This window comes from Xenia sp. Carnegie-2017, unplaced genomic scaffold (assembly GCF_021976095.1).
Source record: "Xenia sp. Carnegie-2017 unplaced genomic scaffold, XeniaSp_v1 HiC_scaffold_22, whole genome shotgun sequence".
Taxonomy (NCBI): domain Eukaryota; kingdom Metazoa; phylum Cnidaria; class Anthozoa; order Malacalcyonacea; family Xeniidae; genus Xenia; species Xenia sp. Carnegie-2017.
In genome coordinates, this window is record NW_025813485.1 from 1,714,383 (window position 1) to 1,726,862 (window position 12,480).

Consider the following 12,480-nt stretch of genomic DNA (forward strand, 5'->3'; position numbering starts at 1 on the left):
ATAAGTTCAGTCTTAAACTGACGAGGAAATAATTTGATAATTGGTCGTCATTTATAATTGGGAAATAATTTTAGTTATTTTTGATCATTTCCTCAGTTACTCGAATAGTTCGTGTTATTGGTAAACCTCGGGGCAATATGTTGCTCGTTGGCATTGGTGGAAGTGGTCGACAAAGTTTGACGAAATTAGCTGCTTATTTGATTGGTTTTAAAGTTTTTCAAATCGAAGTGACCAGAAATTACAAAAAAACTGAGTTCAGAGATGGTGAGTAATGACTTTTACACCCAACACAAAAAACTGTTAACATTTTATATATGAAAACTCAACTGATTTATTACTGCAAAAGAACATCTTCTGACATAAAGCAATTCTTCAACCTTAATACATATATTGAAAATCGTTTTCATTTCATTTAGATTTAAAGAAACTGTATTTCATGACTGGTGTAGATTATAAACCAACAATATTTCTCTTCAACGATACTCAAGTGTTAGAGGAGAGCTTTCTCGAGGACGTTAACAACATCCTAAGTAGTGGTGAAGTTCCTAATTTGTATAAACCAGATGAATTTGAAGAGGTTTGTGATTACCATGTAGAAAGGCCTTTGATATTTTTGTGTATTTTTTGTGTATCGTCGTTCTTTACCGAACCATTATTCTATAATGTAAAACATACTTATTTATTACTCACAGGTACGAAACGCTATTTCTGAAGTCGCTAAGAAAGACGGTATTTTAGATACTCCTGAATCGATGTTTTCTTACTTCATTGAAAGAGTTCGAAGTAATTTGCATATCGTCTTATGCATGAGTCCTGTGGGTGATCCTTTCCGGTAAGATATTTACCTACAGACCATTGACTTGTCTTTGATCACTGACATCTCTTACTTCTGATTCATTAATCTATGATTATAAATTCCATAATTCATTGTGACTAGGCTAAGGAATGCAGAAATTATAAAACATAAAGTGAGACTACAACATGTTACTCTGTTCACATGTGAAGAATTAATGATTGTGTTGTTCATACTCAAGGAATCGTATAAGAATGTACCCAGCGTTTGTAAACTGTACAACGATTGACTGGTTTAGCGAATGGCCTAATGATGCTCTACTTGAAGTTGCTGAGAAATATTTGGAACCAATGGAACTGGGAGATGATGAGGTAATAGAGAACTTTACAATAATTAATAAATGCTTTTTGTCAGCAGTTTTTTTCTGCTACAACTACGCTTTGTTTATACGTGTTTTTATGGCCATCTTTCATCGTAAATGATTGTCTGTTTAGACAAAAAAAAATATGGCAGAAATATTTGTCAACACTCATCGATCTGTTGTGAACATGTCAAACAGAATGTTGTTGGAAATGAAACGTCATAATTACGTCACACCAACTAACTATCTCGAACTTGTTTCTGGTTATCAAAGGTACACTGATTGTTGCATGGATGATAAAATTTTGATAAACATCAAATCATGTTCATCGTCTGGCTTGTTATAAATGCTAATTTATATTAGAGTTAATCTTCATTTGATGCCAATAATGTGATTAGTTATTATTTGAATAATTATTATAGTTTGCTTGCTGAGAAACGTAAAGAACTTGGTGATGCTGCTGCTAAGTTGAAAAATGGTTTGGATCGAATTGATGAAACTAGAGCTAAGGTGTATAACAATAGTTTGACCGTAGCGCTGATGAAGAAACGAAAAGATTGACATTTTTTGTTCTAAAACATTTTCGATTATCTTGAAAACGTTGCTTTATTTTTTAGGTTGAGTCTATGTCGATTGAGTTAGAGGAAGCTAAAGTAAAAGTGGCAAAGTTTCAGAAAGAATGTGAAGAATATTTGGTTGTTATCGTTCAACAAAGGCGAGATGCTGATGAACAACAAAAAGTGTGATTTTATCTCATTTGTATTTTACTTAAAAAGTTCTTTTATTTCTATTATTTTTCTTCTGTGCACTACTTTAGTTGTGTTTTTTTACAATAAATATATCTCTTTATTTCGCTAGAAAATAGCTTCAAAAATTTATGTTTGTTTTTATTAGTTTGTTGCTGCTCGTAGTGAAAAGATTGCCGAAGAGGAAGAAAAATGTCGTGTGATGGCGGATCAAGCTAAACATGATCTTGATGAAGCTTTACCAGCACTTGCTGAAGCAATGAAGGTATTTTTTGTACGTTTGTTTGTAGTTTTGTATAAAATTACCAGTTTTATTGAGACTGTATTATTTAGCCTGTGTTAAGCCATGAAGTTACTGTCGTGTACATCTTGCGTGCAAGAAAATGTACTTTGCACTTGTATTTGTACCATTGTAAATATATTGTTTATTGTTATGTCATATTGTTAATTTGTTCGTACTAAATAAACGAAAATTTAGGCTTTGGAAGCACTCAATAAAAAAGATATGACTGAAATAAAGTCGTATGGTCGACCTCCTGCCTTAGTTGAAAAGGTAATGGAAGCTGTGATGATCTTACGTGGTAATGAACCTACCTGGGCTGAAGCTAAGAGACAACTAGGTAACACTACTAGTCTACTTGATAAATTTCTGTTCATGCTGAATTTTGTAGTTTTTTATTTCTTGACTTGAACGAGGAAATTTGTTCGATATTCATATTGTTTAAATTTTCTTTTCAGGCGAACAAAATTTTATTAAACAGCTTATCAACTTTGACAAAGATAATATGTCTGATAGAGTGCTGAAAAAAATAGGAACATATTGCTCTCAAGCAGACTTTCAACCTGAGATTATCGGTCGCGTTTCTTTGGCGGCAAAGTCATTGTGTATGTGGGTTCGGGCTATGGAGGTATATGGTAGGATATATAGGGTTGTTGAACCAAAAAGACAAAGATTGAACCAAGCGACGAGTCAACTAAATGAAAAACAAGCCATTCTTACAGAAGCAAAGGCAAAACTGAAAGAGGTACATTTCTATAAATATACGACTGTGATTATTCCATTGAATGGGCAAGTGCATTTGGTGTCTTGATTTAACTAGCACGTTAAGAGTTTGACGTGCTAAAATGCGATTGTTCAGGTAGAATTGATCCTAAAATTCCTAGGGATCTTTGATAAAATGCCTGATAAAAAGTACAGTCTTCTTCACTAAAATAATGTTTTTGAATAGGTAACAGATAGAATGGAAGAGTTGAAGAAGCAATATGATAAAAAACTAGCTCAAAAGGAAGAGTTGAGAAAGAAAGCTGAATTGACCGAATTAAAACTTGACCGTGCAGGAAAGTTAGTATCTGGGTTAGCTGGTGAAAGAGATCGATGGGAAGCTAGCGTTAAGGTATCACAATGACTTTTTTACCTACAAAGGAATGTAAACAATAATTTGACAACGAAAATGATTGCAAGTCACTTCAACATAGTTATTTTGTCTTCATTTTAGATTCTTGAGGAAAACATTCGTTATTTAGTTGGGGATAGTTTATTGGCTGCTGCTTTTCTTTCATATGCTGGACCATTTCTTTCAAACTACCGCGATGAACTCGTTATGCAAAACTGGATTGCTCAAGTGAGTTCCATCATTGAACATGATCTTTGAGAAACTCGTGTAATAAAACGCAAGACAATAGACACTCGGTAGCTATAAACTAAACATTATTCAATCTAAACATTTCAACATCATCAGTAGAAAAATGTTAACTTTTGTAATTTTTTAAAAGCTAACATTGTCTTTTGATGATGACATGCAACACTTGTCGAAATGTTTAGATTAAATATTGTTTCCTTTATACGAAGTGTTCTCCTGTCTTGTGTTTTACTAAAATACTCTTTGACAGTCAGTCGTAATTTGTGTGTAATGAACTATTCAAGTTTCTTTAACTTAAGGTCAGAGAATTAAAAGTTGCATGTACTCCAAAATTCTCGTTTGCTGATTTTCTGGCGAAGCCAACAACTGTTCGTGAATGGAATATTCAGGTACGTGCTTGTATTATGTAAATGACAAAATGCGGTTTTGTCGTTTTTTAACGTTATGTAACATGTATATATTTCTGTAAGGGTCTTCCATCAGATCAATTCTCCACAGAAAATGGCGTCATTGTTACTCGTGGAAACAGGTTTGTTTATTTTTCAACTCTTTTGTGCTATTTACTTTATCCATCATGTAATTATGAAAATTGATTTTTTAGATGGCCACTTATGGTTGATCCACAAGGGCAAGCCATAAAATGGATTAAAAATATGGAAAACAAAAATGTGCGTACAGGTTTCATTTTTTTGTACAAGTTAGACTAAAGATGAAAAATGCTGAAGATTGTAGAACTCTCTCGAGTTTCATGTTACACTGTTGTTGACAACTCTGGAAAGCAGCAGAATTCTCCCCAGCTGCAAATGACTAATCTTTACAACTTGGGAAGACTGTAGAACACTTTCTAGCTATTATAACGATTTCCATTTCATTGCTTTCCTTAGATAAAATGGAACAATGATACCTTTCTCTAATATTTGGTCTAACCTAAACCTAACATCGCTAATAGTAAATATTATAAATACAATACAGGGCCTCAAAATAATCGACCTTCAGCAATCAGATTATTTAAGAACTTTAGAAAACGCTGTTCAGTTTGGCTCTCCTGTATTACTTCAAAATGTTCAGGTATGCGTTTTTTACATTTTTTTTTCTGTCACTTACAATGTTTCAATGATATTAATTATTGCCGATATTTTAGGAAGAACTTGATCCATCCCTTGCCCCAATTCTCAATAAATCATTTATAAAACGAGGTTTGCAGATTTGAAGTAATTTTCTTTAATAATAATAGTAAATTCAAAATAATTGTATCACTATTTTACGACACAAGCCTACGCTGTTTTTTTGTGTAGGAAATTCTATGTATATCAAGATTGGTGACAAGGAAGTGGAGTATAACGCTGATTTTAGGTTTTATATAACAACCAAACTAAGCAATCCACATTATACTCCAGAAATTTCTACAAAAGCTTTAATCGTAAACTTTGCTGTAAAAGAACAAGGTGAGAATAATATTTGTGACGGATATATTAATGATGAAAAGAGTAAAAGTGTTTGTAATGTGGCAATACTAAATTATAGTTTGTTGATATTCTTGAGTAATTTCTTGATTTGTTTAACGTTCAGGTCTTGAGGCTCAATTACTTGGCATTGTTGTTCGTAAAGAGCGTCCAGAACTTGAAGAACAGAAAGATAATCTTGTCATCAACATTGCTGCTGGCAAAAAAAAATTAGAAGATCTAGAAGATCAAATACTGAGGTACGTAGCCATGACGTTGCTCGTGTTGCATAATAATGTTGCATATTAATGTTGCTTGATAATGTTGCATGATAATGTTGCATTATAATGTTGCATGATAATGCTGCAGGATAATGTTGCATAGTAATGTTGCATATTAATGTTGCATGATAATGTTGCATGATAATGTTGCATAATAACGTTGCATGATAATGTTGCTTGATAATATTAGGTGAATTTAAAAATTTGAAGTAATGAAACGATTCTTTTTGCTTTGTACAATTTCGAAAAACGTTTAAAACAGCGAATTTCATCAGAACTGTTGAAAATTGTAGACTTCTGCAAACTGCTCAAGGATCTTTATTGGATGACGAAGAGTTAGTGAATACGTTAAATTCATCAAAGCAGACTTCACAAGAAATTGGTGAACAGTTACAAGTCAGTGAACAAACTGAAATCAAAATTGACGCTGCTCGAGAGGTTTGATTTCTTTCTATAGATTTATGTCGTCTTGTCTAAAGTAATATTTCAAGCTTTCTTTTAGGGCTATCGATCATGCGCACAACGTGCGTCGATATTGTTCTTTGTGCTCAATGATATGGGCTGTATTGATCCAATGTATCAATTTTCTTTGGATTCATACATCAGCCTGTTTAATTTGTCTATTGAGAAGAGCCAACGCAGTCCCCAGTTGGAAATACGCATTCATAATTTGAATGATTATCACACTTTTGCGGTTTATAAGTAAGTGTATTTCATATAAACTGTTGTGTCGAATTTAAATTTTTTCTAGGAAACTTGTGAAATAGATTGTAAATCTAACGTTTTTTTATATTTGGTAAATACATGAAAGATGGTTACTTAAAGTTGTTCTTGTTCTTGCATGGCTGCATGTACCTTCGCCTTCTACTGAAAAACATTCACAAATGTTTAACTACTTCATTTAGATACACATGTCGTGGTCTATTTGAACGTCATAAATTGCTTTTCTCATTTCAAATGTGCTCAAAAATACTTCAAGCAGCTGGAAAACTGAACATGGACGAATACAATTTCTTTTTACGTGGTGGCGTGGTATGATATTTTATCCAACATGTTTTTTATTTTTCCTATTTTAGCTTGTTGCGTTCATTGAATAAAAAAACCTGCGTTTGTTTTAAGGTCCTCGATCGAGAAGAACAAATTGACAATCCTTGTCCTGAATTGCTGACGGACACAGCTTGGGATAATTTGACGGAACTTGACAAGTACGTTGTTATATGTTGTTTTCGTCAACTTCACGTATATATTTGTTTTACCCAACTGTAACCAAAATATTTAGGTTACCTAATTTCCATGGACTTGTGACGTCATTTGAACAGTATCCACGTGACTGGACTATCTGGTATACAAGTGCCCAGCCTGAAACAACACCTTTACCAGGTTATTATATGATTGTAAAGGTGTTAATTTATATTATCTTTTATATATTATTATTATCAATATAATATTTACACTTAGAGTAAGAAACACTTTAAAATGGGAGAATATGAACACGAGTTATTCCAATTAATGTTTGCGTTTCTAGGAGAATGGGAGAATGCTTGCAATGAACTTCAACGAATGTTGATTGTGCGATCATTAAGACCGGATCGAGTCTCTTTTACCGTAACATCTTTTATTATCAACAATCTTGGTTCAAAGTAAGTAGTTTGATTTAGAGCTGTGTGCAGTCCAGAAATTTTTATTTTAGTTTCGATTATGTTGTTTGAGCCTTTGCAGTTTCTATTCTGTGGCTGTATTCGTTTATTTTATGAGAAGTTCACTTGTAGAGAGTTACGACATTGTATGAAAGTTACTTTATGAAGTTGTCATTTGCAAAATTTTTAATGTTTCAAAAAAAATTTTTTGTCTGTGTGTGGAGAGGAAGGGGCTGAAACCCGCAAGTCTGCATTAGATGAGTTGAACGCATTTGCATTTAAACTCAAGACTCTAACCTAATTAACGTTTCTTATGTGGTGCAATTGCATCAAATTATATCGTATAAACATAAGGTTTGTCGAGCCACCGGTGCTGGATATGAGTTCAGTGGTTGAAGACTCTACAACAAGAACGCCACTTGTTTTTGTTCTTTCTCCAGGAGTAGTGAGTAATGATTTATATCATTTTTATATCAATACTTTCATTAATTCCATGACGAATTATCACTTACACATTTGTATTCCACGTACTGTAAAGTTAAGTTTAACTTAAAACTACCTGACTCAGTTTTTACATCAATTTTTGTTTTATGTTGTATAAAATAGGATCCTACAAGTGCTTTGATTCACCTGGCTGAGAATTGTGGTATGAGTGACCGTTTTCATGCCCTATCACTTGGCCAAGGTCAGGCTCCCATCGCAACCAGAATGATTAAAGAAGGAGTTAAAGAGGTAATCATTAAAGCGGGTAAAGAAGGGATTAAAGAGGTAATCACTAAAGCGGGTAAAGAAGGGGTTAAAGAGGTAATCACAAAAGAGGTTAAAGAAGGGGTTAAAGGTAATCACTAAAGGGGTTAAAGAAGGGTTAAAGGTAATCACTAAAGGAGTTAAAGAAGGGGTTAAAGGTAATCACTAAAGGGGTTAAAGAAGGGGTTAAAGGTAATCACTAAAGGGGTTAAAGAGGTGATCACTTTCATTGAAAAAAATGGTAAAAATGGACCTGAAAAAATGAAGAATTAACATGTTTTAAATTCTTTCAAAGCAATTATTTAAATAATTTATTTTGAGTTTTTCGTATAACTTTTACAGTTAACATTTTTTGACCGCTGAAATTCTGTACTTAAGTGTTCCATATTTTGTGTACGTGTTTTCCGATTGTTATAAAATAATACAACAATAAAATTACTTCCATTTCATTGATCATTTTTCAAAGGGTAATTGGGTATTTTTGGCCAACTGCCATTTATCTCTAAGTTGGATGCCTCAACTGGATAAACTTGTGGAGCAGTTACAAGTAGAAAATCCTCATGTTGATTTTCGTCTATGGTTAAGCAGCAGTCCTCATCCAGACTTTCCAATATCTATACTTCAAGTTGGTATTAAAATGACGACTGAACCACCAAAGGTTAGTTCAAATTTACATGGATGGACATTTTCGTACAAATTTTCGTCAGAGGCACTAGAGATTTTCGTGGTATACTTTCCAGGGCTTGAAGGCGAACATGAAAAGACTTTATCAACTTGTTACCGAACAACAATTCACTCGACGACAAAAACAAGACAAGTACAAGAAACTTCTTTTTGCTCTTTGTTTCTTTCACAGTGTTCTCCTTGAAAGAAAAAAATTTCTTATGTTGGGCTGGAATATTATGTACGGTTTCAATGATTCTGATTTTGAGGTTTGTCAAAGAAACGCGGTCGTGAAGATGTACGTAGATACACGAGAGGGTTTCGCCGTAACCCAATGAGTTTATGTTTATAGGTATCTGAGAATTTAATTGGTATGTATTTAGATGAATATGAAGAAACACCGTGGGAAGCTCTTAAATATTTGGTATGATCTTTCATGGCCTTTGATAACAATGTAAATTTCTTTTTTTTCATTCACAAACTTCACAATATAATTTAAACCTCTCAAGGTTGCTGGCGTCAATTACGGTGGTCATGTGACGGATGATTTTGATCGAAGGTTATTAATGACTTACATTAATGATTTCTTCTGTGATGCTTCTTTGGATGCCCCATACTTCAAGTAAGATTTGTTTATTTATTTATATTTAACCTGTAGTCAGCTTTGCTGACAGTCACTTTCGTAATACCAACAGCTTGTTCCTACTTAAGTGTTCCCCAAGTAGATTTTTAAAATTAAAATAAATTTCGGAGTATGTTTATTGCAATAGTCCAGTATCACACACAATCATAGGATTTTTGAACATTGCTCTTAAAAAGTACCATATGTTGTGGACGGGAACTTATTTTATTCAGTTACAATATCAAACCAAATTTTTGACAATAACTGCAAGCGTTTCATTTTAAATTCCATATTTGAAAAAGTCAAGACAATACAGTGTGATATTCATGTTATATTAATGGTATTTCTAATTTAATTGAATTGTGAGTACGACACTCTATTTCATTTACTTTACAATACAGTTGTACACAGTACATTTTTATATTTCTATCATCTGTAGGTTGTCATCTTTACCAACTTATTACATTCCAAAAGATGGACCTTTACAAAGTTACCGAGTATGTGTCCATATATTCATATACAGTTACAAAATGTCTATCCATATGTTGTATAAAGTTAGTGTTTTGTTACTGACTATGTACGTACCTATATATTAATATGAGATCACTGAGTACTTACCCATATATTTATATAAAGTTACAGAGTAGGTGAACATTACCCAGTTATTCATTTTAAGTTACAGATTGTATAGTCTACGTCATAAATTCATACTTCTCGTATAGGTCTATGAAATGTTGAAGAAAAGTTTTTCCCCGCACACGTCAATTTGTTTGAGCTGTCTTATAAATTATACTGTTTTATTAAAATTAATTTACTTCGCAATTTCACTTCGAAAAATGTCTAATTCGAAAAGCTATTGCACAAACAGTTATTTTCAGCTTTTCGGTTTATCTTTCGTATATGTGTGAGTATATGACGTAGGCTATATGTGTGAGTATATGACGTAGGCTACATGTGTGAGTATATGACGTAGGCTACATGTGTGAGTATATGACGTAGGCTACATGTGTGAGTATATGACGTAGGCTACATGTGTGAGTATATGACGTAGGCTACATGTGTGAGTATATAACGTAGGCAACATGTGTGAGTATATAACGTAGGCTACATGTGTGAGTATATAACGTAGGCTACATGTGTGAGTATATGACGTAGGCTACATTGTGAGTATATGACGTAGGCTACATGTGTGAGTATATAACGTAGGCTACATGTGTGAGTATATGACGTAGGCTACATATTGTATCGAAATATTTAACTTTAGTTTGTTATTAAATATGTTATCTTGCACTAGTATCTAACAATAATTTTTGATTGAATGCGAAAACTTTCAAAGTTAAAAAGGCAATAAATTCAAATGTTAAATAGGAATATATCAGCATGTTACCTAACATTGATCACCCTGAAGCATTTGGACAACATCCTAACGCTGATATTGCAAGTCAAATTATCGAAACAAGGTTTGTATAAAGCTTGTTGTGCGATAGTTATTTAAGAAGTGTAGAACTTATTTTGATTCTCCATTGAAATAAGTATGTCTTTTGAGCAATAAATGATATACTACCGTTGCAGACTTTATTTTTTCTTTGATAATATAAAATTTACAAATTATGATGCGTTAACAATCATATGAAGCCCATAACCCAATCATTTTTTGATTTCAGAAATCTGTTTGATACACTGCTTTCCCTTCAACCACAAATTGCTTCTGTTGGTGGAATTGGCGAATCACGCGAACAGAAGGCATAAGATATATTTGCTATTCATGCATTTGACGATTGGCTGCCAAATAAAGAAACTCTATACAATCTTTTCAGGTATTAGACCTCGCTGCAGATGTGTTGAAGAGAGTTCCTGATGAGATAGATTATGAACAGACTGCCAAAATCATGTCTGATGATCCGTCGCCACTTAATGTTGTTTTGCTACAAGAGGTAAATTGTGTAGTCAGCATGTTCAACGCATGGATTTAAATGTAACAATTATGATATCACCTTTTTTGCATTACAACAGCTTGCCTTTTTGCATTATGTAAAGCTTGTCTTTCTTACATTATGTATAGCTTGTCTTTCTTGCATTATGTATAGCTTGCCTTTCTTACATTATGTATAAGTTGTCTTTCTTGCATTATGTATAGCTTGCCTTTCTTACATTATGTATAAGTTGTCTTTCTTGCATTATGTATAGCTTGCCTTTCTTGCATAATATAAAGCTTGCCTTTCTTGCATTATGTATAGCTTGTGTTTCTTGCATTATGTATAGCTTGCCTTTCTTACATTATGTATAAGTTGTCTTTCTTGCATTATGTATAGCTTGCCTTTCTTGCATTATGTATAGCTTGCCTTTCTTACATTATGTATAGCTTGCCTTTCTTACATTATGTATAAGTTGTCTTTCTTGCATTATGTATAGCTTGCCTTTCTTGCATAATATAAAGCTTGCCTTTCTTGCATTATGTATAGCTTGTGTTTCTTGCATTATGTATAGCTTGCCTTTCTTGCATTATGTATAAGTTGTCTTTCTTGCATTATGTATAGCTTGTCTTTCTTGCATTATGTATAGCTTGTCTTTCTTGCATTATGTAAAGTTTGTCTTTCTTGCATTATGTATAGCTTGTCTTTCTTGCATTATGTATAGCTTGTCTTTCTTGCATTATGTATAGCTTGATAGTTTTTTATTAGGTACAACTTGCTATTCTTTAATAGATATCAAACAAAGTTATTAATGTATTTCCTATCATGAAAGTTCTGACTAACATTAACCCAGATATCACGATACAACAAACTACTTGGAACAATCAAATCATCTCTAATTGAATTGGAGCGTGGCATAAAAGGACTTGTAGTGATGTCATGTGATATGGAGGAGACATTTAATTGTATTTATGACGTTCGTGTCCCACCTCTGTGGGGAAAGGTACGTGGTTGTAGCTAGCACTTTTATCATATATACATCCAGTTGAGTACAATTATGTACATTATTGTTGACTTTAATGTAAAATTGACTATTTGCTCATATATAAAGTGTGTTTTATAATAACTTTATGTCCAGTCTTGGATGTCAGTGAAAGTAATGTGTTGCTTTTGCGAAAGCCCAAAATGGGTCATTCACTTAGAGATTTTTCGTTATGACTGGTGGTGTTTTTCCTATTTTTTTTTTCATCTTTAATTATTTTCGTTTTTTTGTTTTCGATGTAGGCGTATCCATCCAATAAAGCATTAGCTAATTGGACACGGGATTTAGTTCATCGTGTTGATCAGTTTGCAAAATGGGCCAGCACTGCACATCAGCCGATCATATTTTGGATGTCAGGTTTCACCTTTCCGACTGGATTTTTAACGGCAGTGTTACAAACATCTGCGAGACAAAACAACATTTCTGTTGACACTCTGTCGTGGGACTTTACTGTTTCAACTGTTGACGATAGTAACATTACCCAGTACCCTAAGGTTCGATTGTCATATACTTGCTAAAACTTATTCAAAACAACCTTCATACTATTAGTGAAACTTCCAACAATTCGTGTATTTTAACATTGCTATTTTACT

General features: G+C 33.2%; 1 protein-coding gene across 1 annotated transcript in view; it reads left to right on the top strand.

Moving 5' to 3' along the window:
- Nucleotides 1–12,480, top strand: part of LOC124446954 (dynein axonemal heavy chain 2-like) — a 37,002-nt gene that overhangs the window by 23,657 nt on the left and 865 nt on the right. Inside the window, 37 exon segments of the mRNA XM_046997843.1 lie at nucleotides 97–264; nucleotides 417–577; nucleotides 693–832; nucleotides 1,035–1,164; nucleotides 1,288–1,427; nucleotides 1,577–1,664; nucleotides 1,772–1,894; nucleotides 2,049–2,165; nucleotides 2,379–2,520; nucleotides 2,639–2,925; nucleotides 3,130–3,294; nucleotides 3,397–3,522; nucleotides 3,840–3,929; nucleotides 4,011–4,069; nucleotides 4,142–4,208; nucleotides 4,513–4,608; nucleotides 4,682–4,736; nucleotides 4,836–4,985; nucleotides 5,110–5,242; nucleotides 5,557–5,701; nucleotides 5,766–5,965; nucleotides 6,169–6,295; nucleotides 6,383–6,468; nucleotides 6,543–6,643; nucleotides 6,789–6,903; nucleotides 7,255–7,345; nucleotides 7,507–7,632; nucleotides 8,114–8,305; nucleotides 8,388–8,579; nucleotides 8,663–8,734; nucleotides 8,820–8,932; nucleotides 9,372–9,429; nucleotides 10,301–10,392; nucleotides 10,597–10,675; nucleotides 10,750–10,866; nucleotides 11,699–11,848; nucleotides 12,130–12,381. Coding sequence (XP_046853799.1) covers nucleotides 97–264; nucleotides 417–577; nucleotides 693–832; nucleotides 1,035–1,164; nucleotides 1,288–1,427; nucleotides 1,577–1,664; nucleotides 1,772–1,894; nucleotides 2,049–2,165; nucleotides 2,379–2,520; nucleotides 2,639–2,925; nucleotides 3,130–3,294; nucleotides 3,397–3,522; nucleotides 3,840–3,929; nucleotides 4,011–4,069; nucleotides 4,142–4,208; nucleotides 4,513–4,608; nucleotides 4,682–4,736; nucleotides 4,836–4,985; nucleotides 5,110–5,242; nucleotides 5,557–5,701; nucleotides 5,766–5,965; nucleotides 6,169–6,295; nucleotides 6,383–6,468; nucleotides 6,543–6,643; nucleotides 6,789–6,903; nucleotides 7,255–7,345; nucleotides 7,507–7,632; nucleotides 8,114–8,305; nucleotides 8,388–8,579; nucleotides 8,663–8,734; nucleotides 8,820–8,932; nucleotides 9,372–9,429; nucleotides 10,301–10,392; nucleotides 10,597–10,675; nucleotides 10,750–10,866; nucleotides 11,699–11,848; nucleotides 12,130–12,381 — 4,745 coding nt within the window.